This window comes from Aspergillus costaricaensis, assembly GCF_003184835.1.
Source record: "Aspergillus costaricaensis CBS 115574 unplaced genomic scaffold BO79scaffold_65, whole genome shotgun sequence".
Lineage (NCBI taxonomy): Eukaryota > Fungi > Ascomycota > Eurotiomycetes > Eurotiales > Aspergillaceae > Aspergillus > Aspergillus costaricensis.
Window position 1 is genome coordinate 19,265 of NW_020291865.1, and position 24,748 is coordinate 44,012.

General features: G+C 37.0%; 10 protein-coding genes across 10 annotated transcripts; 5 read left to right on the plus strand and 5 right to left on the minus strand.

Moving 5' to 3' along the window:
• Window positions 1-6,729: 6,729 nt before the first annotated feature.
• BO79DRAFT_291467 (uncharacterized protein) lies at window positions 6,730-7,407 on the plus strand. The gene has a single exon (XM_025689001.1). The coding sequence runs from the start codon at window positions 6,927-6,929 to the stop codon at window positions 7,395-7,397; it is 471 nt and encodes a 156-aa protein (XP_025533915.1). The 5' UTR covers window positions 6,730-6,926; the 3' UTR covers window positions 7,398-7,407.
• Window positions 7,408-12,433: 5,026 nt separating this feature from the next.
• On the minus strand, window positions 12,434-13,075 carry BO79DRAFT_241431 (uncharacterized protein; the record flags this gene model as incomplete). The annotated part of the gene is made up of 4 exons (XM_025685118.1): window positions 12,836-13,075; window positions 12,738-12,763; window positions 12,646-12,681; window positions 12,434-12,458 (listed from the first exon to the last, which is right to left on the minus strand). The coding sequence occupies exons 1-4, from the start codon at window positions 13,040-13,042 to the stop codon at window positions 12,434-12,436; spliced, it is 294 nt and encodes a 97-aa protein (XP_025533916.1). The 5' UTR covers window positions 13,043-13,075.
• A 2,286-nt stretch (window positions 13,076-15,361) lies between these two features.
• BO79DRAFT_132802 (ankyrin repeat domain-containing protein) lies at window positions 15,362-15,538 on the plus strand (the record flags this gene model as incomplete). Its single annotated transcript, XM_025677983.1, has 1 exon — window positions 15,362-15,538. A coding segment is annotated over one exon (177 nt), but the record flags the coding sequence as incomplete, so codon positions are not given.
• Window positions 15,539-16,519: 981 nt separating this feature from the next.
• BO79DRAFT_279161 (oxidase ustYa family protein) lies at window positions 16,520-17,773 on the minus strand (the record flags this gene model as incomplete). The annotated part of the gene is made up of 2 exons (XM_025687955.1): window positions 16,520-17,347; window positions 17,413-17,773. The coding sequence occupies 2 exons, from the start codon at window positions 17,771-17,773 to the stop codon at window positions 16,665-16,667; spliced, it is 1,044 nt and encodes a 347-aa protein (XP_025533918.1). The 3' UTR covers window positions 16,520-16,664.
• Window positions 17,774-18,078: 305 nt separating this feature from the next.
• Window positions 18,079-18,848, plus strand: BO79DRAFT_279163 (uncharacterized protein; the record flags this gene model as incomplete). The annotated part of the gene is made up of 2 exons (XM_025687956.1): window positions 18,079-18,562; window positions 18,624-18,848. Exons 1-2 carry the CDS (start codon window positions 18,104-18,106, stop codon window positions 18,846-18,848), a joined length of 684 nt encoding a protein of 227 aa, XP_025533919.1. The 5' UTR covers window positions 18,079-18,103.
• Window positions 18,849-19,199: 351 nt separating this feature from the next.
• Window positions 19,200-20,602, minus strand: BO79DRAFT_161801 (oxidase ustYa family protein; the record flags this gene model as incomplete). The annotated part of the gene is made up of 4 exons (XM_025679037.1): window positions 19,200-19,561; window positions 19,629-19,853; window positions 19,908-20,033; window positions 20,092-20,602. Coding segments are annotated over 4 exons (1,224 nt in total), but the record flags the coding sequence as incomplete, so codon positions are not given.
• Window positions 20,603-20,657: 55 nt separating this feature from the next.
• Window positions 20,658-21,156, plus strand: BO79DRAFT_161809 (uncharacterized protein; the record flags this gene model as incomplete). Its single annotated transcript, XM_025679038.1, has 3 exons — window positions 20,658-20,715; window positions 20,773-20,920; window positions 20,979-21,156. 3 exons carry the CDS (start codon window positions 20,658-20,660, stop codon window positions 21,154-21,156), a joined length of 384 nt encoding a protein of 127 aa, XP_025533921.1.
• Window positions 21,157-21,502: 346 nt separating this feature from the next.
• Window positions 21,503-22,048, minus strand: BO79DRAFT_279167 (uncharacterized protein; the record flags this gene model as incomplete). The annotated part of the gene is made up of 2 exons (XM_025687957.1): window positions 21,972-22,048; window positions 21,503-21,891 (listed from the first exon to the last, which is right to left on the minus strand). The coding sequence occupies exons 1-2, from the start codon at window positions 22,021-22,023 to the stop codon at window positions 21,503-21,505; spliced, it is 441 nt and encodes a 146-aa protein (XP_025533922.1). The 5' UTR covers window positions 22,024-22,048.
• A 641-nt stretch (window positions 22,049-22,689) lies between these two features.
• Window positions 22,690-23,433, plus strand: BO79DRAFT_205462 (uncharacterized protein; the record flags this gene model as incomplete). Its single annotated transcript, XM_025681853.1, has 1 exon — window positions 22,690-23,433. The coding sequence occupies one exon, from the start codon at window positions 22,690-22,692 to the stop codon at window positions 23,431-23,433; it is 744 nt and encodes a 247-aa protein (XP_025533923.1).
• A 223-nt stretch (window positions 23,434-23,656) lies between these two features.
• BO79DRAFT_279170 (uncharacterized protein) lies at window positions 23,657-24,611 on the minus strand (the record flags this gene model as incomplete). The annotated part of the gene is made up of 3 exons (XM_025687958.1): window positions 23,657-23,860; window positions 23,918-24,189; window positions 24,335-24,611. 3 exons carry the CDS (start codon window positions 24,609-24,611, stop codon window positions 23,657-23,659), a joined length of 753 nt encoding a protein of 250 aa, XP_025533924.1.
• Window positions 24,612-24,748: the final 137 nt, after the last annotated feature.

The window sequence follows — 24,748 nt, forward strand, 5'->3', positions numbered from 1 at the left end:
TTGCTGCTACAGATTCTTTATTTATTTAAAAAATAATTAATTAATAACTAGATATTATTATCACAGAAAATAGTATTAAAAAATATATTATTAAAAAAATTATAAATAAAAAAAATATACTTTAAGAAAAATATAGTTATAAAAAAATATTTCTAGTTAAATAGAAGGAATATGTTAAATCTATATAAAAATTAATAATTAAATTTTATAATATTAAGACTTATAAATACTAGTATAATTTTATTTATTTATTTTATTTAAAAAAATTTACATCAGCTTAGCTGTATTATAATAAAAAAAATAATAATTAAAAAAAATTAAGTTCTGTCAGTTATTTAAAATTAAAATATTTATATTCTGATCTATCTGGTTCTAGATCTTGATCTAGAAATATTTATAAAAAAAATAGAAATCTCTAGAGTAATAAAGAAGTTTACTAGAGTTATAAAGAAAAATTTCTAGAAGAATTATTTATAAGAAAGATTAATCTATCTGTAGATTAGATAGTTTTTTTTTTAATAAATTTAACTTTTCTATTAACTACTGTACCTTACATAGTCCTCCCGGCTTCTTAGCCCATCACAACAACATCCTGGTTTGAGACCAAGATCCTGTTGCCCTCAATAGGCGAGTCGGTCGAACTTGGGGGCATGGTGAAAGGCTCTCACTGTCCAGAGGAGGGGGAATGGCTGGTCAAGCTGATTGGACTGGTCAGCCATGAGCGTCGCCAGGGCGGGTGTGCCACTTATAAGGGATGCTACGGTGATAAGTGACCGTGGTCATGATTGATTAATGATACCACAGAGCCAGGAAATTAGCCATGGTGTTGGGAATGGACGCGACAGGGCCACGGGGGTTAGTAAGAAGGTGGAATTGCTAGGGTCATATATGTTGGCTACGGGCAGGATCAGTGGCTCTGAGATATGTGGCTAACAGGAAGAGACATGTCGCCAGAGGAGAGATGAAGAGGTAGTCTTAGGTTATATGATTATTATTATTTATATACCCCCCTGGACACGAGACCCTGAAATATTATAATATTATTTTAATTATTTAAATAATAAGTTATGATATATATTTTATTATTAAATTTATTTAATAAGACAGATTATTCAGCAGAATTCCTGATGATTAGTAGTATCAAGAAATTTTATTAGTTTATTTACAGGATTCTCTGTACTACTTATATATATAATCTTTAATAAATCTTTTTTATAGTAATCTTGAACAAACAGTAAATAATTATTAATTTATTAATTATTTAAAGCAAAGATCAGGTTCTCTATAAGTAATAATATATTAATTAAATTAATAAAGACTAGAATTATCTTTAAAATAGTAAGATTAAGTATTTATACTAGTTTCTTAATTTAAAGAGCTTTTTTAATAGTCTTATTAAATATAATATACTCTGCTAGAGTTGATAAACTTATAATTATTATTTATTTCTTATTATTCCAGAATACTGGGGAGTCTGTATAAAAGATTATATAAGATTTTATAAATTTTTTATCTGTATAGTCCTGGAAAGTAGTATTAATATAAATTTTAAATATTATTTTATAGTTAAGAATAAGTATTAAATTAAAGTAATTATTTATTAGATAATATAAGAGATTCTTTACTGCTATAATATTAAATAATAAAAATATATGATTTTAATACTGAAGGCGGAAGACAGTATATATTATATTTAATTATATTTATATACTTAGCTAATTTAATTAACTAAGTAATTATATATATTATTTAATATCTTTTTAATTAAAACTTAGGTTCTCTGGACAGTGGTTTTAATAATTTAAATTTATAAATATATATTAAAATAAAGATTTATTTATTTAGTAAAAAACTAGTAGATTCTCTGTATATAAATACTAACTGAAGATTATTATTCTAGTTTTTTTATTTCTAGTTAGTATATTATCCAGAAAATATACTAGAGATTCTAGATATTTAATCTTGAAATACTAGGATATATTATTAGTAATATTATTAATATCTATAATAGTCTAATTAGTAAAAATAAAATTATTAATATAAATAATAATAATTATAGATTCCTGGAGATAGATATATAAATTCTTTATAATTAATTTAAATCTTATTTTTTAAAATTATTAATTAAATTTCTTATTCCAGAGGTAGCCCGCCTGTTATAAGTTATATAAGGCTTATTATAAGAGATAGATATAATTAAGATCTTGTTTAAAATCTGTAGACTAATATATATAGATTTTTTAGTTATTTACTGTACTATATAAAAAAATAGTTATAATATTAATTTATTCTTATACTAGCTTCTGGATAGTTATTATAGTTAATATTATTTTTATTAATATTTCAGAGGTAATTAGAGTATATATAATATTAAAATCCTTTTCTAGTTTCTGGTAATTATTATATATAATCTATTATATTTTAAAATATATAATATAGCTATCAGTATCTTTTTTTAGGATATAAATCTACTTATCTGGAAGTATATAAATATTCTAATAATTTATTAAAGAAAGAATTATCTGATAGATTTTTATATTTAATAAGTTTTTAATCTCTGTAATTATAGCTTCATATTATAGATTTATATGAAATAACTTTGTTACTACTTTATAAGATAATAAAATTATAATATTAGTAATCTATAATCCTGGCTCTATTACTAAATATACCTGATTATTTTTATATTATTTTAATAAGATTTTTTTTATTATTTATAATAATATATATTGTCATGTTTCCTGGGGCTCAGTAAATTCTAGTTCTTAAGTTATTATAGAAAATATAAGAACTTGATTTTAGATTTCTATATTTTTTAATAAAGTTATTTAGAATATTAGGATTTACAGAGAGTCAGATACTGTAGATTATTATCTAGAATATTTTAGATTTCTGTTTAAAAAAATAATAATATTTTTATTAAATAAATAATTTTATTTTTTTTATTTTTATAGGAGTTCAGATACCAGGTATAGAAGTTAGTTAAATCTTAGTAATATTAGTTGGGGGTAGAGATCTTATTTATATAAAATCTATAATTTTAGAAACTAGTAAAATTAAGTAGATGTTTTGACTGGTTCTAATAATTTATTTAAAAATATAATTATTATAGGTTTAGAATAATTAATATTTATTAATTCAGGTTTATCTATATTTATTAAATTATTTAATATATTTAATAGAGATATACAAGCCTCCGGTTCCTGTTATCTAATTAATAAGTATATTAGAATTATTAGTAATTATTTAATTTATTCTATGTATTTCTGTATTGTTGGAAATTGGTTTTTTTTATATAATTAAATTTAAGATATTCAGGATATAGTTAATATTTTTAGTATAAAAAATAATATTTAAATATAGTTTTATATTAATAATTCTTAATTTATAAATATAGCTGGAACAGGCATCAGATCTTGTAAGAATAAATTAGAAATTAAAAATAGAATAAATATTATCTACTGCTACTTTAAAAATATAGATAAATAATAAAAATAAATTTTATTTTTTATAAGTTAATTAGGTTGTGGAGTACTTTCTGGAAGAATAATTTAATTTAATTTATTTTTATTATTTTTATAGATCTTTAATTTAATAAACTTAATATTTTAGGATTAATAGACTTGATTATTTTCAGGAATCTAGACTTTAAAAATATAATTATAATTATTTTTATATTTAATTAAGTAATTAATATTAGCATGTTCTGTTATTTTTATTAATTATATATAATTAGCTTATAGTATATAAATATAGACTTAGTATTTATAGACTTATAGATAGTTAAGAACTGGTTTAAGATTTAGAATATTATAATATTTCTATTATTTTTGGACTGGAGACTTCCTGCTAGAATTATTAATATAAAAAAGTTAGTTAATAATTATATTTATAATCTTTATTATAAAGAGCTAAAATTTCTATAATAAATTTGTTTTAATTATTATAGTACAGGCAGTTTAATTAATATATTTTTTATAATACTTAGATAGATTATTGGCCTCTGGTATATAAAATAAAATTATTATTATTTTAATATTTTTAGCTTCTGTCTATTTCTTGAAGTTTTAGAATTTATTATTATTATTAATTTTCCAGTTTTATATATTATATTTAATTATATTCTTATATTTTTTATTAAAGTTGATGAGGTTCTGGGTTGTATTAGATTTTATTTAAAAAAAATAAACTTTAGATTATTAGATTATAAGATTAATTATAATAAGTATATAAAGATATTTATTATAATTTATTAATTTAATAATTTATAGATCTGTAGTCCATAAGTCTGTCAGGTTAATTAAGATAATAATTAAAATATAAGAAACTAAGTATTTAAACTTAATATAAAAATATATATTATAATTAAAATTTAAGATATTTTTTATTTAAATCTTTTTATAAATTATAATTATTATTTTTAGTTTAGAAGTCCCTGCATGTTTTAATTATTTATATAGTAAGTATAGATCTAGTTTGATTATTATAACTTAAATATTTATATTCTTAAAGATCTTAATAAAGGGGATATTATATTTTATATTAAAATAAATAATAATTTTATATATTCTGATTTTCCGGATTATTTAATCTAAGTATAGTTAGTATTTATATATTTTCTTAATCTAGTCCTGGCTTAGGATACTAAATTATATATTTAGATTATAATATATTTAATCTTTAATTATTATAAATTAATTATGTCCAGTATTAAGCTTAATTAATATTATTTTAATTTTTATAGTTTAGTCTTATCCAGCATAAGAGATTTTATATTTATATAATTTTTTATTAAAATAAAAATTCTAATAATTAATAAATTATATAAGATCTGGAGTAATATATTGACTAATTCTAGTATTTTATAATTATTCAGATTTTATAATTAATTTAAATATATTTATTATTATACCAGAGAATTAGAATATATTATTATAGTAGATAATAATATTAGATTATATTAGAAGTTCCAGATAGGCTGGTTAAGTATTTATTTTAATTATTAAAAAATTTAGAAATATTACTGTTTAAGTCTGGTTTACTTATTAACTATATTAATAAATAAAGATTTCTAATTATAAATATTATTTTTTTTATTATTTAGCTGGAACTAGATATACATATATAGAAATATTATATAAATATTATATATAGTAAAAGTAAAGTCTTTTTATATATACAGGTTAGAATATAAGCTATTATTTAATTTATTTATTCTTATTTATATCTATAAATGGCTAGTATTTATAATCTTTAGAAATATTTATTAATTTATTATTCTAATTCTTATTATTTATTCTGCGGCCCCCTTACTGAGTTATATTTAATAAGTTTATTATTATATTTATAAATACTTTATCTGTTTTAACTGTTGTTTCAGCTTTTTCTAAGATTTTAATATATAATTTATAGAATTAGCTGTCAGTGAATTTACTGTTATTAAAGTTATTAAATTATTTTTTAATTATGTTATATTATTCTGGTAAGTCTGATTATATATTAATAAGTAAAATAATTATAATAAAGTAAGCTGGATAGCTATATACTAGTTATTAAGTAAAATTAAAGATTTCTCTAAAGCTATTAATATACTGTAGGATTATTAAGTATTAGTTTTAATATATTTTATAAAGCTTAGATATAATAATCTTATATTTATTAAATTCTTTATTTAATATAAGCTTTCTAATCTTATTAAATATTTTATTAATATAATAATTCTTAGTATTCTTACCTCATAATTTTATAGATATTTCTTGTAAAATTTAGCTAATTAATTAGAAAAAAATAAAAATACTCTAATTTTTTTATAATTAATAGTTAGTATTTGTTGCAGCTGGTCAGAGAATTATAATATTAATTATTAGTATATAATAAAGAATTTAAAATTTATTATATACTTTAAATTATTATACTTTAAAGTCTTTTTTTCTAGTTAGTTAATCTCTGAGATCTAGTAGAATATTTAATAGTTTATTATCTAGAATTCTTTTATTCTAATTTATTTAATTATCAGCTGCTGGTGGTTGCACTGGGTTTACTAGATTTATTAATAATAATTATTATTCTCTAATTAATATTATTATGGATTTATCTGTATAATCTAATTAGAGTAATATTTATTTCAGGTATAGGATTATTATATTATTATAATTTGTTTTTAGATATGTCTTAGCGCCGGGTAGTTATCTTAATTAATAAATATTAGTTTAGATACAGTTATTTTTGATGAAAATTAATGAAAATTAATGATTTTTTAATATATCTAATTGTTTTTTAAGCTTGCCGGGCTTATAATCTGTTAGTTACAGACAGAATCAGTGGTTTTAAGATACATGGCTAACAGGAAGAGATATGTTGCCAGAGGAGAGATGAAGAAGTGGCCTTGGGTCATGTGACCACCATCATTCATAGTATACACTAGCATAGTCCGGCGCCAATGCTCTGGCCACAGCTCCGGTCTGTTCGCTGGCCTTATCAGACCACCCCCCCCCCCCTCCTCCTCCCTGTCCTCCAATGGCCTGGCCGCCTCCTGCCTGCCAAGGGCCGGGAGATATGATATCTCTCCATTTTTCAGACAAGAAGGCGCTGATAGCCGACTGTTTCACCACCGGAGCGTTGTCACATGGCATCGAAGTAAATAAAAACCATTCTATTTCATGGGCACTTCACTCGGATGGCCAATTTGCCCCCGAGAGGATTGGGTTGCAAATGAGACATGAATTGGAGCAGGAATTGAATTGTCATCGGGCTAGCGGCTGACGCCATACCGTAGCGTTCAGGGCCCCAATACCCGCGGCTTTTTTTGCCTCCGAGCAACCACCATCAATCCCGGCTGCGTAGATTATCCTCCACTGGCCAGTCATTGCGGGTTGTCCCTTGTGATAAGTTAGCAACTGATAAGAGCCAGACACTAAACATGCCTTATGGGGAGAGGTGCAGGCACGAGGGACAAGGGACGACCGAGCGACCTCTGGCGGGGTTCGAACGGAGGCACGATAAGGGCCGCAGGGAAGGATGGGAGTTGGCCGGAACTCCTACCGAGCTCCTGCAGCCTACCTAAGCTCGCCATCCCTCCTAATCAAAGGCTCACGCTCCCCGCACTGGTTGGCCTTACCGATGTTACACCAATCGAATCTGTGCCATGGCCGATGGGGGTTCCTGTCGACCTGCAAGCGCATCCGGGCCACCTGCTTGACAGCATCGGAGGGAGAGATTGGAGGAGAGAGCGTGGATTGCCTCCCTCCCTTGCCTCCGCCACTGGCGCGAGGGGCCGGCAAACCCCGCCCGACATGGCTTTGGCCTTGCTGCGACCCGGTCATGCGTGCTGCATCCCGGAGGGATTGCTACACCATCACACCACCTCGCGACCATGTATCCATTCGGATGGACTCTGACGCCATCTAACAATGTCAATGCTTCGTTCCTCACTCATACGAGCCCATCCAGTCAAAAGCGCCATTCGGCATCGCGGATGGTGGCTTTCGACTAAGGACTGCTCCAACTGCAGGACATCGTAGTTTTTGGAAATCACGTGGTTGCAACTTATTGTGGCCGTCGCCCAGCCTCCACCCTGGCTGGCTCCATGGAACCCTTGCCCCCATTACTCTAGTGGCTTTGGATCATTTGCCTCAGGGGCTTACCCCCCAGGCAGTATTTCAAATAGCCAATCCAACCAGGGCACCCATTGTTAACACCACCGAAGTCAGGCCCTCCCTTAGCACTTATATTGGATGTTATATTCCCGCCGGATAGTGTCGGGGCGTTCAGTGTCCTCAGTTAGCCCATCCCTCATTCAACACAACGGATATCAATTAGAGCTTCAATCATACACGTAGGCTTCTGAGCTGAATCCCAGGGTCATGATACTACAGGTCCGAAGCTGATGCGATCGATGAGTTCGGACTGACCTCAGTCAACCTCAACGCGACCGGCCGGATGGTGTTAATCATGGGTAAATGAAAACACCACTCGGGCCAACAGTACAAGGCTGGCACTATGTTACTTTCAGTGCCCTTCCAAGGCCTGATATAGTTGCCGGAACTCACTATCCCGAGTAAGTAAAGCCTGGGGCGTATCACATTCTACTAGCTTTCTATTCTTGAGAAATACCACCCAGTTAAATCAATTAATATAAGAAAGGCGGTGAATAACAGCTACCATAATCTGTTAAATAAAGTTTTACTTAATAATATCTTATATAGTTACTTCCATTTCCCGGTCGATATTACTAATAGCTTTATTAAGAATAAAAATAAATAATAATATAGTAAGAGCCCGGGCCAGGGCGAGTAACTATCTTTTATCTATTAACTAATTTAATATATTAGACAGATCTATCTCCAGTCCTTTATTTATCTTAATACAATCCCAGAAATCTATCTTTTAGAATACAGACCCAATATATTTATCTAAGACTCTCTAAAAAAAAATCTAAATTAAATTAAATAATATCTAATATCAGAAACAGCTCTTATAGAACTATCCTGAGAAAGAAATAGATATCTTATTATTTAAATCTAAAAATATCATAATCTCTGATCAAGATAATGCCCGAGTAGATTTTACTTATATATAAAAAAAAATATAATTAGAGAGCTTTTCCCGCTCTCAGATAGGCTACAGATAGCAACTTTCTCACCAGGACATATTATAAGAGAGAGATTTTTTAAAATAACTGAAATGGATTCACTAAGATTACAGTGTGTTAGCTTAATCTCGAATATCTTTACTTGTAAAGCATGCATTTTCAATCCATAATAGGCTTATTTAATAAGAAACGGAAACTGGCAGACTTATCTATATCCTGCTATGATAGCCTTGAACTTGATTATACAGTCTAATGGATATAAATCTGGAGAAGCCAGAAAATTAAGTAAGCTATTATTTATCTCCCGCGGGATGTTTTAAATAAATTACTATACACGTGACACAGCCCCGATACTTATTTTAAGACTAGTCTATATTCAGAAAATACTTGAAAGTATGGTATTAAAGATTAGGATTAATATCAGGACTACTCTGACAGATATAATATTATATTAGTTAACTAATAAAATAGTTATTATTATAATAATCACTGTTAAAGCTGTCACAATCAAGCTTATCACGAGTATGAGCTATTATTAATTATAGAAGAGTATATAATATAATTTTTATAAAAAATTAAAAAATTAATATATTTTTTATGGAATTATGCCTCCGCCCTAAATATATAGATAATAGTAAATTCTTAGATCATTTCTATAAAGTAAGTATAAAAAAAGTTTTAATTTTAAAATCCAGTAGTTATACTTATCAGAAGATACACAGATAGTATTTCTACAGGATTATTAGATTAATCAAAAATACTAAAATAACTGCTGCCAGATATTTGCTAATAATATAAAGAATAATTAGTTTAACTATATTAACAGCAAGTCCTGTTGAATATAATTATTAGTAGTCTTTATAACAGGCTTGGCATAGCAGAAGAGTAGAAGTAAAGAGAAAATTATAATAGTAGTAGTATATTACCTGCCAAGAACATAGATATAATTAAAGAAAATATTATATTAATTAATTCTATATTTTAACTGAATTTATTAATTAGAGTCCTAATCTCAGTAACCTGGAAAAAGCTGAATAATATACTGTTTTATTTACTTAGTAAAAACAGGTAAAAAACCTAATAAATAATTTAATATATTTTAAAATTACAGAGAGAAGGTCTATATGGAGATTCATTACCGTGTTATATATAACTGTTATAATAAAGAGTCTGGATTATTATAAAAAATTAGTTAGTGCTTAAGCTCTGAGACAATTCTTATTTATTTAATAAGTAATATATACTACAGGCCACCAGCAGTCTCTAAAAACTGTTAACTGTATAATAAAGAATAAAGCATATATATTAATATATATACCTATATTGTGATTGGGCCTTTTTTTATTTATTTCTATCTATTACTAAATCCACAGGACTGGACAATAGATCTATTAATTAGCCCGGAATCTAGTTCTTAAAGAATAGAAAAGTATAAAATATACTTATAAAATTATTATTGACTACTTCTATAATCATGAAAACTATACAGATTATGAATATTATAAATCTAGTAGACTAGTAATAGTACTTGTATACAGACCAAGTATTATCTTATTATAATAAGTTTTTTAAGTTTATATCAGAAGACTTTGTATTAGTCTTATCTAGATTATTATTATTTTAAGCTTCAGAAAAAGCTTTCTCAGTAGTCCCCTCTGTGCTTATAAGGGATCTGGTAGCTATTACTAATTTATAAAATAATATTATATTATTATATATTTTTTTATCCATAACCTTCCTGCTCTCAAGAACTATAATCTGGTCTGTATACTGAAATAAATATTTTATTAAGTAATTTAAATATGAGCTTTATGTTTCAAAGAGAATAATATATTAAACCTATATATATAAATAACTAAAAGGATTATTATTCCGGAAATTCGAAAGTATCTATTCTAGTTAAATAAATAAATAATAATAATACTGATATTATTTAAATCAACTCCGCTGAAGACATTATTAAATTGTATAATATTTTTTCTTGAACAAATAATATAATATAATATAATTTACTGCTTTTAGCTGCTATTAAAAGTAAGATTATTAGTATTTGTATAGTACAGATCCCTACCAGATATATTAAAAAAATCTTATTTAAGATTATAGATTTATATAGCAAACTTATACTATTTTAAATTATACTCAGATTTAATAATAATATTTTATTTAATAATATTATTAAAGATCTAGAATACTTGCGGACAGTAAACCAGTCAAGAATTTATTATCTATCTTTAACCAGATTTTATTACTGTTCTTTTAAGTATGTTAGATAATAAAGTGGATTTTCTAGAGTTTACAGAGTTAATAAGTATAGTAATACCAGATTTAATAGAAAGATTAATATTATACAGCTTCTTTTTATTATCTTCAGTCCATGTAATAATAGCCTGTTTAAAAGAGATAAAAAAATTATCAGATAATAATCTTGATAAAAAAAATATTCAGCTTTATTACTGTATTACCGGGTACAGTTAAAGATATAACCGAAGTTAAAGTATTTAAAAATAATATAGAATCTTTTAAATAGTATTCTTTGATATAATGATAATATAATATTATTTATTATAAAGATAGCACAGCCTGAATAAAAATAAGAAATAAATTTATTATAAGAGATATAAATAAGAAAGATATAAAAACCTAGCTTAAAAAGAGAGTCTTATTATACTTGATAATAGTATTTATTATATATATAGCAAAGATTGCAAAGAAGATAAAATTAGTAGATATATTAGTTATAAAAAAATTAATATTACTAATATTATCAAAGCCTCTTTTCTTATAAATTATAATTTCCTAGATAAGTAGTCTTCAGAAGTATTTAAAGATTTTCAGTTTAATTCTTTATATCTCAGATACTGTATTAAATAAAATACAGAAAAGACTGAGTATCTTAATTAATTTAATATTATATAATATATTAAATAATACAGCTACTCTGGTTTGAATATATTTAATCTATTTTTTTAAACCTAGCTAGATTAATTTAAGATTAGTTTTATTACTAGCACTGAACCTATAGAAAGTCAGTTGAAAATTAAAGCTTGTATATTACTTAGATAAATTAAAATAATTTTTTATAATAATAACAGAAACTATATATAAATAATAAAACTAAAAACTGTCTTTCCAGTAACCAGATAATAATTCTAATTTCTAGAATTAATATCTATATTTTATAAATAATATTCTAATTTTAAATAATTCTTTTTACATCTGTATCTATAAGAGTGATAACTGTAAAATCATTAATATTATTAATTTTAAAATAAAAAATCTGAGTATATATTATAAAAATTAAACTAGAGCAGACTTTTATATTAAATTAATTTATGTGGTACTAATATACTATAATAAAGATCTATATAAAATTAATAAATTTAAAATACTAGTAAGAATAAAAAGAGAGTACCTACAGTTTATTCTAGATAAACTAGAATATATATATCTATGATTACTTAGCCGCGCTTTTTACTATCTAATATCTTGGAATTATTAATATAATTAATTATTACAATAATAAGAAATAGCTGATAAAAATTAAAAATAATAAAGTAAAGCTATAGTATTATTCCTGATAGAAAAGTCCATTAATATATATAGAATATAGATTAAAGTATTTAATATCTTCCTGATCTTATCTTTTAAGCTATCTCTACTTTTATCTTTATAAACTGTATCTGTTAATCAGTATTAAGCTCCGGAATATCTCTGATATTCAGTATCTTTGAGTAACTAATCTGAAGAACTGGTAATATTTAAATAAAAAAATTCTAGTCCTAGAATCTAAAAGTTCCTTTTCCAGTAAATTTCTGATAAAATAACCATAGAAATCAGAATTTATGTATTGATTCTGTGACTAGTACTGTAAAAATATAAATAAATATTATAATTTATATTACTTAATAAATTTTATTAGCTGTAGGAAATCTGCTACAGTATATAAAATTATAATAATACTAAAAATAATTCTACAGAGTAATAAATTACCAGCAGATTAGATCATTTTATTAAATACTGGTTCTCTAGAAAGGACAGCACCATTACTGTACCTGTAGTAATAATACTTATAATTCCGGATACCAGTCCTACACTGGTATGAAGATCAGGGTCCTCTACCTACAGAGCCGTGTATAGTACATACAAAACTAATAACACAGCTAGCAGAGCCTATTATCTTGATATTAGTCAAGAATAAATGTCCCTGACTGTTATGTTTGGATTCATTTGTGATGAACGCACCAGTTTCGCCATTGCCAGTCGGAACAAGCCCAGTTTGACCTGGGCAGTGCGAAGGAAATGCAGTCGTTGGGGAACCAGAACCAGGAACAGGGCCGCTGGGAGCAATCCAAAGAAACCATCCTCAAACAGTAGTGTGAAATCGAATGGACGACAGTTGGGGTTAATACAAGGACCGAAGACATTGTCACTGTCTGGCAGGCATTCCATGGTGACTGATGATATCGTAGTGGAGAAGGGACGAATTGACGGGGATGATGGGGGAGGCGACCTGGATGGTCCCGGGCTACTTGCTATAAATACTGGATGGGGTAAGGGCCAGGCATCCCCCCCCCCCCCCAAATCATCCAATAGAGTGGGGCATCCTTATCTGAGCATTTGTTTTACTCCCGGTACCCCTGGCCACTAGGTTAGAACTATCATCACTCACCCTGGCTATTTATCAGACATTTGGTGGAACAACGTCCGTACGGGTCAAGAGTGACAGGATGATATCTAGGGGAATGGTAGAGGCACGGACAGGCGCTAAGCACTCACAAGCATGGCCAAGCTTGAGCCATCTTCCCCCGCTCGGTGAACCGCTGGCCTGGGCACTTTATCTACTACTGATACCTACTTGCCAAGCTTAATATGATCATGATAGGTATCAATAATAAGCATGCACCGACCGATGGTACGGAACTTCCTCTTACACATTGAGTATGAAAATATTGGACACTCCACGCCTCGAAGGTAACGACCCTGATGGTTGATACCGAGCTAGCTTTTGTTCTCCTCCATCATGAAAAGGAGCGAATTTCGCTTTGTTGAATTGATCCTCACGGTTGACACCTAGGCTGAATAATCGGAAATCGAGCGTTCCGTTAGGCTCGGAGTAAAGGCGACCGGGTCCCTGATTCCCTACTCCGTACATGCTTACGGATTACCCCGCAGATGCAGCAAAAGGATCGCGGGTCATCGGTGTGATACCCGCCGTGGTATAGTTTTTGGTTCAGAGTCGGGTTTACCCTGGAGTCAAATCATAACGAGGGAATTCATACCCATTAGGTACATACACCGTCGGCTGTCCGGACGGAGAATGCTTCATATGCCGTTTGCGTTCTAGCGCTGTCTCAGTTCCCTACAGTCCATGCGAATGTCAGCCCCCCGATACCCCTGTCCGAATGGATCTGGAGATATTGTTGGTGATTACCATTGGCAGCGATCATGGCACGAGCGGCAGGCCCTGCAGGAAACTAAGATTTTGGGTCGGTGACAGCCGTCGTGGTTTCTTTCCGCGTGTATGAAGCCAGCGCTAATAGCGAGACGATGTCACATTACTGCATGATGGCGATAGAGGCTCGATTTCAAGCAAACATTATTGGGGGAGACATATAGCCTAGGCAGATAAGGCAGGATAGTAGGTGGTCTTCGTGGCTCATGCGGTCATTTAAGCGTGTTTGTCGTAATGCATCCAGAAGTTCATCGAACTTGAGCTGCGAGAGCTCTGTTCTTCGATGGCTGTTCTTGTGGGACATGTGAGTTCGTAGATTAATCAACCCCCTCCCCCCTTTCCCGGGGAAAATACTGAAGGCTCTTATAGTTATAGGGGGAACAGCTATATGCACTCAACCACTAGGTCCTTCGGCTTCCGGTTTCCATCGAAACAATGAATGCAGAAATAGATGCACAGGTGGCAATTGAGGCCCTCCATCGTAGGAGAGTCCAGAATCGTCTTGCACAGAGAAACCGTCGTATGTCCCACGCTTGTGATTCTCTGGCTTAGAAATTCCGATCCCTTTCAAAATGACTAATGACACTGGATATGAAGGCAAACGACAAGCTGAGCTAGAACAGTTGCGAATGCAAAATTTGGCCAATAAACAGCAAGAACGCCCCGAGGAGAGGCGGAATGAGGAGACTATGGCCTCCGACAACAAGTCGGGTCAAAGCTGTCCACCAACGGTGGGAGACGGTGTGACTGGTGAACAAACAAATACAACAGCGGGGTCTGATATGTCAGTTGATTCAACTATTGGAATGCACAACTCCCCGGTTGAACCCCTAGCGGTAATTGCACCTGACAAGTTGTCATGGCATCAAGATGGATATGTCGGTGGAGGCTTGGATTTGAGCCCAAGCACGTTGACTGGGTATGATAAGATGAATGATTCAATCACAACCTTTCTCCTTGACCCGGAATTGGATCTGCCACGGGATAGCAGCACGCCCAAGTTAACCTCTATTAATCCCACGTCCGCCAGCACCCCTCAAGCCCGCAGCAATCCACTTCTGCACCAGGGGAGCGCTATACGAACCACACGATCAAAATTCGAAGTCCGCCAGAGAGTCTGTAAGGCTCAGGCGACAAATTGCGGAGTGATTCGACATCAGTGTAAGGAAGGACTGCCCACTGTTCGAATGAACGTTCCCACGAACCTGTCGGCCATGATGGAGATATGGGACAATGGCAGCCTGCTACACAAATACAGCTCAGAAAGCCAGGGCAAGACAGCCCTCCACATAAGTGCCGAGCGTGGCGACGTTGGAATTGTGCAGTTTCTCCTTATTCAAGGGGTAGACGTCAATTGCGCAGACGGGTGGGGACGTACTGCATTGCATTATGCGGTACGAGCTGCGCATGTTGATATTGTCACGCAGTTGCTTGCAGCGGGCGCCGAAATCGGGGCTCGCGATCATCATGGCCAAAGGCCACTGCATGTCGCAGTGGATGTGGGTTCCGAGGTGATCGTGCGACTGCTAGCAGACGAGGGCGCAGACCTCAATGCCCCCATCGATATCCCAAACTATATACGTGAGGGAGCGTGATATCTTCGTGTGAGGATCCTTCAGGCTGAATGCGCTTCTATGTTTCTTTGGGAACGATATACTTTCCTATAGCCCGAGAGGAAGCACAATGGACATCGTGATATTGACTTGCAAATATCTAATCAGATTGAGATGAATGGCTTTTCATGACTAGCTACAATAGAAACTCCAGTTCCTTATGTAGGCAAAGACGCACCGTGAATTTCACATTGACATCTTTCTGACTACCAACAAGCCAAAGAGAGTAAGTTAGTGAACTACGATGACTTCGCTGCTACAGAAGCTAGTACTATATATTCAACGGCGGCAGATGGCGTAGTGGTACTAGGACCTCACCACACAAACCTTCATAGTACGGAAAAAAAAAAAAAAAGACTGATTGGGTATTGAGAATAAGTATAATATATAATGGAGGTTTTGAAAGAAATACAAAGTCATAATAACTAGTAGTTAGACTGAGAAAGGGCCCTCTGAAAGGGCGCGCTAGTCGAGTGTAAGGCAATCATCATCATCATATTATCTAGTTAGAATGGGGCAATGTTTTCAGACTGTCAATATTGAGGACGTGGGTAGAATTAACGTTTATGATTGTATAGTAGAGACTGTTCAGCACCTAGATGCTATTTTTCTAGGCTCAGAGAGTTGTTCTTTTGTTACAGTATCTTTAATGTTCAGCAGAGACTAATAGGGATAAGTACAACCGGGGCATATACTAGTAAGAAACCCGCCCCCCCCCCAAACAAGAAGTAACCGTGCAACGGTAAAATTAACGGATCAGGAGAGGATGATAAAGAGTAGAGTAGTCTACATGTATATCCGCAGAGGATGACTTATATAGCAGAGCCGGTGATAGTGGACTCATGAATGCTAGGACTAGTACTACCGCTGTTGCTTGTAACACACTCCCATGGGCTTTATTAAATCCCCACTGATGTAGGGACGAAAGATGCTTGATCCCCGAACTCAACGCAGTCAATCCAGTCCTTTTTACAAACACCCATGAAGCATTTCCAGAGGGTACCTGTCAAGCAATCTCCCCGGATTCGTAGTCACCGACATCCTCGTGGTCAAGAAACCATCCGTGAATCTCCTTGAACTTATGCGTCATCACACGGTAGGGGTATCCGTCCGGCCGTCTAAGGGCGACAAAGTCGTCCTCATCCAAGGCATTCCGCCGCTGCCAATCCAAGATGGTGTCGTAACTCTTGCACTGGTGTTGAATGTTGAAGTCCGGCCATGCATGGTCCAGGGTATCGGTCCAGATATGCGTGTAGACATCTGTGTTGGCCGAGCACATGATATTCTGGGCCAGGAGCCACACGCAGTGCGACAGGTGCAGCCGATGCATCTCGGAGGTGGTATTGAGACCGCCGGGGTATTTGGCGCCGTAGTAGTGGCCGAAGTATGCCTCGCGCCGCAGGGCATCGAGACAATGCATTTGATGGAAGGCGTCGATGCGGCCGAAGTAGCTGTCGTTGCCGCGACCCCAGCTGGGCGGGATGCGGACGGCCTCCGCTGGATCCTTGCCCATCGCCAGGACCTGGCTGCGAGTCAGCGCAATTGGTCGGGTATCATACAAGGCGGCCCAGGCGCGATCGATTTCGATGCTGGGTTCCTGGCGGTAGATGGTGGGGGGATCCCTGTTGAGGAGGGTGGCGTCCATCCGCTGCGGTGCGACCCGTATGTCCACTTCGTCCAGGATCGGGGCTATGAGTTTTCTGGTGCATTAGGGAACACTGGCTAGGAGTGGCTGGTGACGAAGTTCTACTCACACGGCATGGAGACCTGTTGAAGGCAGTAGTTTCGCTGTGTATCCTCTCCGCGCTCCTTGTACAGTGGGGGAGACGGCGATAGGGATAGCGTGAACATTAGGCTTGATATCAGGAAGAATCCCAGGTTGAGCCATAGAAGGCGTACCGGATCAAGCAAACGTCGTGTGTTGTTGGAGTCTGGAGCAAAGACATCCCCCTCACAGTTGCATTCAACAATCCCGTCTTTTTCGGAAACCAGATGATGAACTTCACCGGAATTTGGCAGAGTTGTGTACGAATGCACAGTGGCTCGGAAAATAGGAGCAGCCCTTGTGGCAATCCATGACTGCAATCTAGTACGCAGTGACTTTCCTTCGGCCATTATGTGTCTTTGGGATTTATGGTGATGTTCTGTAGGTGATGGGGCTGTGTACGACTACAATGTGCTTTCAGACCACAACAACCCCCCCCCCCCCCCCAACACATTTTCAGACCTCACACGGCCGAGAGTTCTTACTCAGATGTCTTTGTGAAGATAGGCTAATTGAATGATGACAGTGACTTGTGGGTCTGGCTGGTATGACTGTCAGCACACCACCCAGCATGTCAGCATGACATTTTCCCAGACGATTGGCACACAACATGTGCAATGAGACCTTCGTTCCCAACTCTACATCCTAATTCTAACCAGCGTTACCCTGGAACAGGTAGGATGATGGACGGCAAAAGACACAGTTATCACTTTTGGCTCCTGCTTGGCCTCACTGTCACGTTCCTGGGAGTCCTTGCGGTATCCTTTCTCCGCATGAACAACAGTGCCGACTTTTGGATTCCATGGCTAAGGGTATCACATATATCATGCGATTCAGGAGCTCTTGGTCCCTATTTAGAGACATTTTCCTATCATCGATCTGAATCAGAGGTGGCGTCTCCGGATCCCTTCTCTGCCAAATGGATGGACAGCAGTAGTACTGGGTTCGTTCAGATACACGAGGCCGGTGGGAAGACAAAGCACTACGGGGTGTCGATGTTTCATCAACTGCACTGTCTAGAAAGCCTGAAGATGGCCCTTAAGCACGAGTCGCACCATACAAGGTACTGGGAGAGAAGAGGGGAGGGCGAGGGCGAGGGCGAGGATCATTTAGAGCATTGCCTTCAGTATCTCGAGCAGGTAAGATACTATCACATATTACGCACTTGCATATCTTGTGCTGAAATCTGCCCTTCACAAGGCGATTATGTGCGCAGCAGATGACACCATCGAGCCATCCTTTGTCGCTGAGTTACCCACGGGTGAAAAGGCTCGAATTATCAATGGCGACGGCGTTGTGCATCGGTGTAGAAATTTTGACGAGGTCCAACAAGCTATGATACTCAGCGAAAAAAATCCGTTAGTTTTGCAGAGACGATTAGGGGAAGGAGATACCTTGCGTATGATTATGGATTCGGTGCGTTGACCTCCAGCTGGGAGGAACACATGCGACGGCATTAACCACGCCCTATGTATCTCAGTATTCGAACACATAGATGAGGGCTGTGTTTGATGAGCATGGATTTCACATACATAAGTAGAATATCACCCACCGCTTGGACAATACATCTACTGTTCGATATCTATTATGTGATGGAAAGCGCAACAAACTTCTTTGATGGCGACGGCCAATATTACGCATCCTAGGACATGGAACTATATGAAGCAAAGACAAATCGGGTAAATACAGGAAAGATCCATGATCACCCCGTCTATCATCAAAAGGAAAGTACCTCCACAGAGAAACACTCCAATATATTGAACAGCTTTCTTCTTACTAACCACTTGCTGCGGTCTTTTCCCTAGCGGCCTTTGCTTCCTCGGGATGCTCCCGCCAGTATGTGAAGAATGTATTGCCCGGAAATTCCATATACTGGTCATCAATGCTCTCCCACGGCGCATTGTCAAATCCCGATTCCCGCATAATCTCTTCCGCTTGCTCCGCGGTGACATTGTAATTCCAGTAGCTGGCCTTGTGTTCCTTGGCCCATTCCTGGATCTTGGTAAAGTTTCGACAGGTATGCGTGGTTGCCAATCGTGGCACAATGACCTTACTTGCTGGGAAGTTGACCCGGAAGGGAATTGGAGCAACGTCTGCGTGGCACATGAGGGTTTCCCTGATGGAGTCAACACAGTGATCTAGCAATAAATAATTAGCTAGGGGTCAAAAATGTTTCCGCAAACGCTTGTAGGGGATGACTCTCACCCCAATGACGGAATTCGATGCTTTCACGGTCGATGACACCTTTGTCATTCGTCACGCCCGCCAGCCCTGGAAACCGTTCGGGGTATAGTAGCATTCGCAAGTCGTTGAGGCAATGCAGCTCGTGCCATACATCAAGCTGTACGAGATATTCGTCGGTTCCAGGAACTTTTAGCGTTGGATGGGGAAGCATCCTCGCCTCATGTTCTGGAATCTTGGAGATTCCGACTTTGATCGGTGTCAGGTATTTTCATCCCCGAGCTCAGCAAGGCCAGCACTTACAGTTATATAGCTCCTGCCACAGGCGGTCCGTTTCGTCGGTCGGAAATCCCATGTATGGGGTCTTCTCAAAGAGCGCAGCACGAAATTTGTGTTGCTTGATATACTCGATGGCCTCGTTGGCAGGTGCTGAATGAGGCAACCTGGGTCAACCATTGGTTTATGATAGCAACATATGAGAACGTACAGTATACGCCGATGGTGGGATCCTGGAAAGGTCGATGCGATAGACTTCCAACCAATGCGGCGATAATCAGTAATAGAATGGCGTTGGACACATAGAGGGTGACAATATGAGCTCTCGAGTATATTCTAAATCGTGGCGGTTGCTTGGTATAGTAAGATTCGATGAGGCTTTCCTTTTCATGGTGACGGATGGAATCGATAGAGGTCTCTGTGGATGATCGCTCGGGCATCATGGCAGAGTACGGAAGACGAGTTGAAAGGGGAGAAGCCTTCAGGGCGCAATCAGCAGGGAAGTTTGTGGGTTCTCGTGGATGCCAAAGACTCGCATGCCCGCAGGTCAGCACATTCCTGAACATGGCGCCTGTCATCCGTGTTCTGACAGCAGCCACTTGATGTGTGCTGACAGTCGTAATCCTATCTGTTGTGAGAGGTCTATCCATATAATCGTGTTCTCCATCGCCTACCAAGGGAAATATTATTCGCATTGCATCGAACAAACTGAGTTCTGTCTTGAAGTATCATTCACGGTCTCGGACTCTATATATCTTGATAACCGTACAATCCACAATGAAGATCGCTGCCGTTCTTACCCTGGCCATTGCCACTGTTCTCGCACTGCCCGTTGGTATGATCCCACCCGATAGGTATCGAGATTCCGATTATATAAACTAAGAATTGCTAGCCGATGACTCCACTGCGTTGGAGAAACGCTGTGGCACCGCCAAGCGCGACGAAATCAACGTCGCAGTTCGGTCCGCCGTGAACACTGTCAAGCACAAGCGAGAGCTCACGGAGATCGATGTGGATGAGATTTCCGCCGCCCTCTACTCGTCTTGGTGCACTCCATGAGTGCTCAATCTAGTCACCATTGACTGGGCTGCCTTGCAGATGTTTGCGGAAGAAGGATTGGGGAGCCTATGGTCACGGACCTCATGATTTGAACAAGAGATTAAGTGGGGATCTGGAGTGGAAGGGGGTCGGAACATTGGGAATCCGGATGCCCCTGTTACCTACCATCTTTGCGAGGCGATTAGAAGCTGCAGGCATCAATATAACAGGGTGGTAGTTGAACGATTTCCGTTGGTCGTATCTTCTTTGGTCTTTTCGCCTCCTGACAAATTTGCATCTCCTCCAAGTCGGAGATCACGTAGAAACGCACAAAGGTACTTCCGGCACATGATACCATTACTGATGATCTGTTATAAATTTCAGACTGGTCTCTGTCCTTTGTGGCTTTCCTCTGTGGGTTCACCTTCGTGTATATGCCGTCCAGGTTATATCACCCTTTTTGATTTGCCCTTTCTCGCGTGCCTTGATTTTATGCATTACGTTGGGGTTGAAATGTTGCATGTATCAATCAGATAGAAAGTCATGGGAGGGTACCACTGCAAGACATCAGGCTTAATTCTACACTATGGGCTCTGGGGACTGTTCAACAATCTCCAGGTCTCCAGTCCATTTAACCCATCCCACTTGCGGCATTGATGTGTAGTTCCATATCCACTTAGAGTTCTTTTCCCTGGATCTGGGCCCTCGAGTGTTGCATCCCCGGCGCAGAGGATCGCTTGCCGCAGATAATCAACGCAATGCTCCATGTGGCGTACCGACTCCGAGTCCTCCGCGTGATTCTGTTGTCCATTTCCACCCGGAAAATGTAGAGTCGCCACGTGAAGCTGTTTCAGACAATGCAGTTGGTGATGCACGCTAAGCATGTAGACATTCGCCGTCCCTGCCAGGACATCTTTATTCGGTGGTAAGGAATATAGCTCTGGCCTTTGCACATGCACAAATGCCGTCGTTTCTGGTGCCGTTGTGCCATTAGATTCAGGGAGGGTGCGAGATATAGAATGATGTAACAGGTCATAATAAATGAACGCATACCGTAGGCACCCCAGGCAGCCTCCACTTCAGCAACGCTCGTCAGGTTAGTCATGGTGGCAGTTCGGGTGAAGTTGCGGGAAATCCATGGTACTGATGATAGGAATCAGTTCCGGGCGAGGCAACGAAAGTGAATTCTCACACTTACTCGGCGGAACGGGGGATGCTGGCCAAGGCTGGGACGCATCCGAGTACGATCTCACTAGATAGAGAATTGTTGAGGCTTCCAACAAACATATTCCAAGTAGGCTAAAAAAAGCAAATGGATGAAAATACTGAAGTGCCGAGGTGATCTTGTAACTGGTTGAAGTCGTCAAGTTAGGGTTTTGGAATGGGCGCTTTCGCGAATTGGCATTCGGCTCATCCCCTGCAACAAGTTGATATGACGGTTCCATATCGAGATATCCACAACGTTGGTACACACACACACACAGAGAGAGAGAGAGAAAGCCAACCGATCACAACTGGACTCAAGTCAAATCAAGTGAAAAAAAAGCTCGGATCAGGCCCGTACTGTATTTCACTCCTTTGGGTTAGCCTTGTCAGCACACAGTGCGTCATTTTGCGATGTTCTCATTGGACCACCAGATACACATAAATCAACAGATTTGAGTCCCAACCCCGCAATCTGATAGCAACCCAAATCGTTACACTGTCTCTGCATATTATCTTTACATACCACGAACACGAGGTATTTACACCTCCATCCTTGCATTGAAATATGGCTGCTGCGGTTTCATCATTATTCCGCTACTCCACTGGGGCCGTTACGACATCCGAGACCGCTAAGGCATTCTCATGGGAGGCCCCGGTGCCTGTCAATACATTCTGGGATAGCTTTGAATACTCCGTCGCTCGTAACTTTCTGGCCAATTTCTCCGATGCCGAGCTTACACAGCTGCCCATTGACGAGGCAAGTTCCGATGACCACCGAATCAAGCTGCAGCTCCTCCTACGGCTGCTCCGAGAGAAACTAGAGCAGGAGGAGGCAGCTACGTCGCCTCCGCAGTCTCTCTACACAACCGATTACCTGCGCTGGTACCAGTTGTGGCAGGGGATCTATTGTCTTCAAGATAAGTTGGACCTTCCCGAGGCCGAACAGACTGTTCGGATGCTGGTGGAAAAGAGGCCTGACGAATCAAATGTGGTGCCACCGCACATGCTCGCGGACCACCTGGTGAAGATTGGGAAGTACCAGGAGGCAGAGGAAACTGAAAGGCCGGTTTGCGCATGGATGGATTCACGGCTGCACTTGGGACCATCTTCTCCACAAGCCATCAACGCTCGCCGGATCATCGCCCAAGCCTTGTGGGGGCAGGGACCATCAAGGCGCTCGGAAGCCGAAGCCCTGGTGGCCGAAATCCATCGGCTCGTGGACACGATGGATGGAGGGAAGTTTGGTGTTTATCAGGCTGAAGAGAAAAAGCTCAACGAGGAGCTTGTGGCCAAGCTCCACATCTCCTGACCTGGTTTGATCTTGTGTCGCGGCTTGTAAGCCCGACCATCTGTAGACAATGACGTTGAAGTGAGGCTTCTCTATCGTGTGGGTAGCTGCTAGATATGAATCAGAAATGGTTCTCTGCTCTACACAGACCCCACCATCTTCTACTCGATTTTTACTCTAGAAATCTAAGTAACGCTTCTTTATAATCTTGTCTTAACATGTACACCTGCAGTGTTACGGTGTGCTAGATACCATAGGAACCTCCCCACCACAAATTGTTCATTGTGGCGGCCCCCACGCCATTTTCTTTCGTCCACTGGTTTATGCTGTCGAAATTCCGACAATAATGAAGTGTTCCAAAGTCAAATGACACATCTCTAAATAGCTCCGTCTCAGAGGTTGTTTCGCCGTTATAATAAAGAGTGACGGCTCCGACATCACCCCAACACTGGCGATTGGTACGAAGTTAGCCAATGGTCCAAATCCAGGCGTTGGAAGTCCTTACCATGATAGCATGACGCAGTCGCTCGATACACTGGTATGCTCTATCCCATACCAGGGAAATCTCACCTTGAAACGAGGGGAGATGAGTGAAGTTGTCGTCAGAACGATAGCCGAGCTGCCGGAGAAAATTTAAGCAGCCTAACTGCACAGCATACTCAGGGAGTGCAAGGATAGCACTCGCATCACCGGGGTCCCGAACCCAGGCAGGATCATCTGCTGAATCTAACTGTCCAAGGCTCTGCAGCCGGTCTGCAGGGATCGAAATTGGGTGCTCTGAAATCAATATCAGCTATGTCCCTTTGTTTTCTTTTCTTTTCTTTTCTTTCTTCTTTTTTTTTTTTTTTCTTTTATTGCACGCTGGTCTTTCTCCGGGGAACTGGAGGATGAGCCAGGTGACAGGGCAGAGAATCAAACGCACGTGGAAGTAACTCATTCCACGCATCCTCAATCTCTTGAGTTGGGCGGAAGCTAAAATATGAAGTCTTTATGGAAAATTGGTGGTTTTCGAACGTTTCCCAGTGGTACTTGATAATATCCAGCGCCGGCGACCAAGGGTAGGTGAGCTTGTCACAGCTCGCCTCACTTGGCTCAATATGCAAGGCCTTCAAGACGATCAGAGCGGCACAGACAAGTAAAAGAGCACAAGCCAGCAATGAACAGAGAAATTGAATATTTTTGCAGCCTTGGATGAACATGATTGGTTCTGTCGTGGGACATCAATATTGCTGGCTGGCCTGCAACTTGACCATTCAATCGTAGTTCATGATAGTAAGACACTGAAATGTAGTGAAGCGATGTCGAGGCGGGCACGTTCTGGGAGCGTCTCGGGAAG

Excerpts from the sequence above, each read along its gene's own strand:
- BO79DRAFT_291467 (XM_025689001.1), top strand. The coding sequence starts at position 6,927 with ATGGGGAGAGGTGCAGGCACGAGGGACAAGGGACGACCGAGCGACCTC.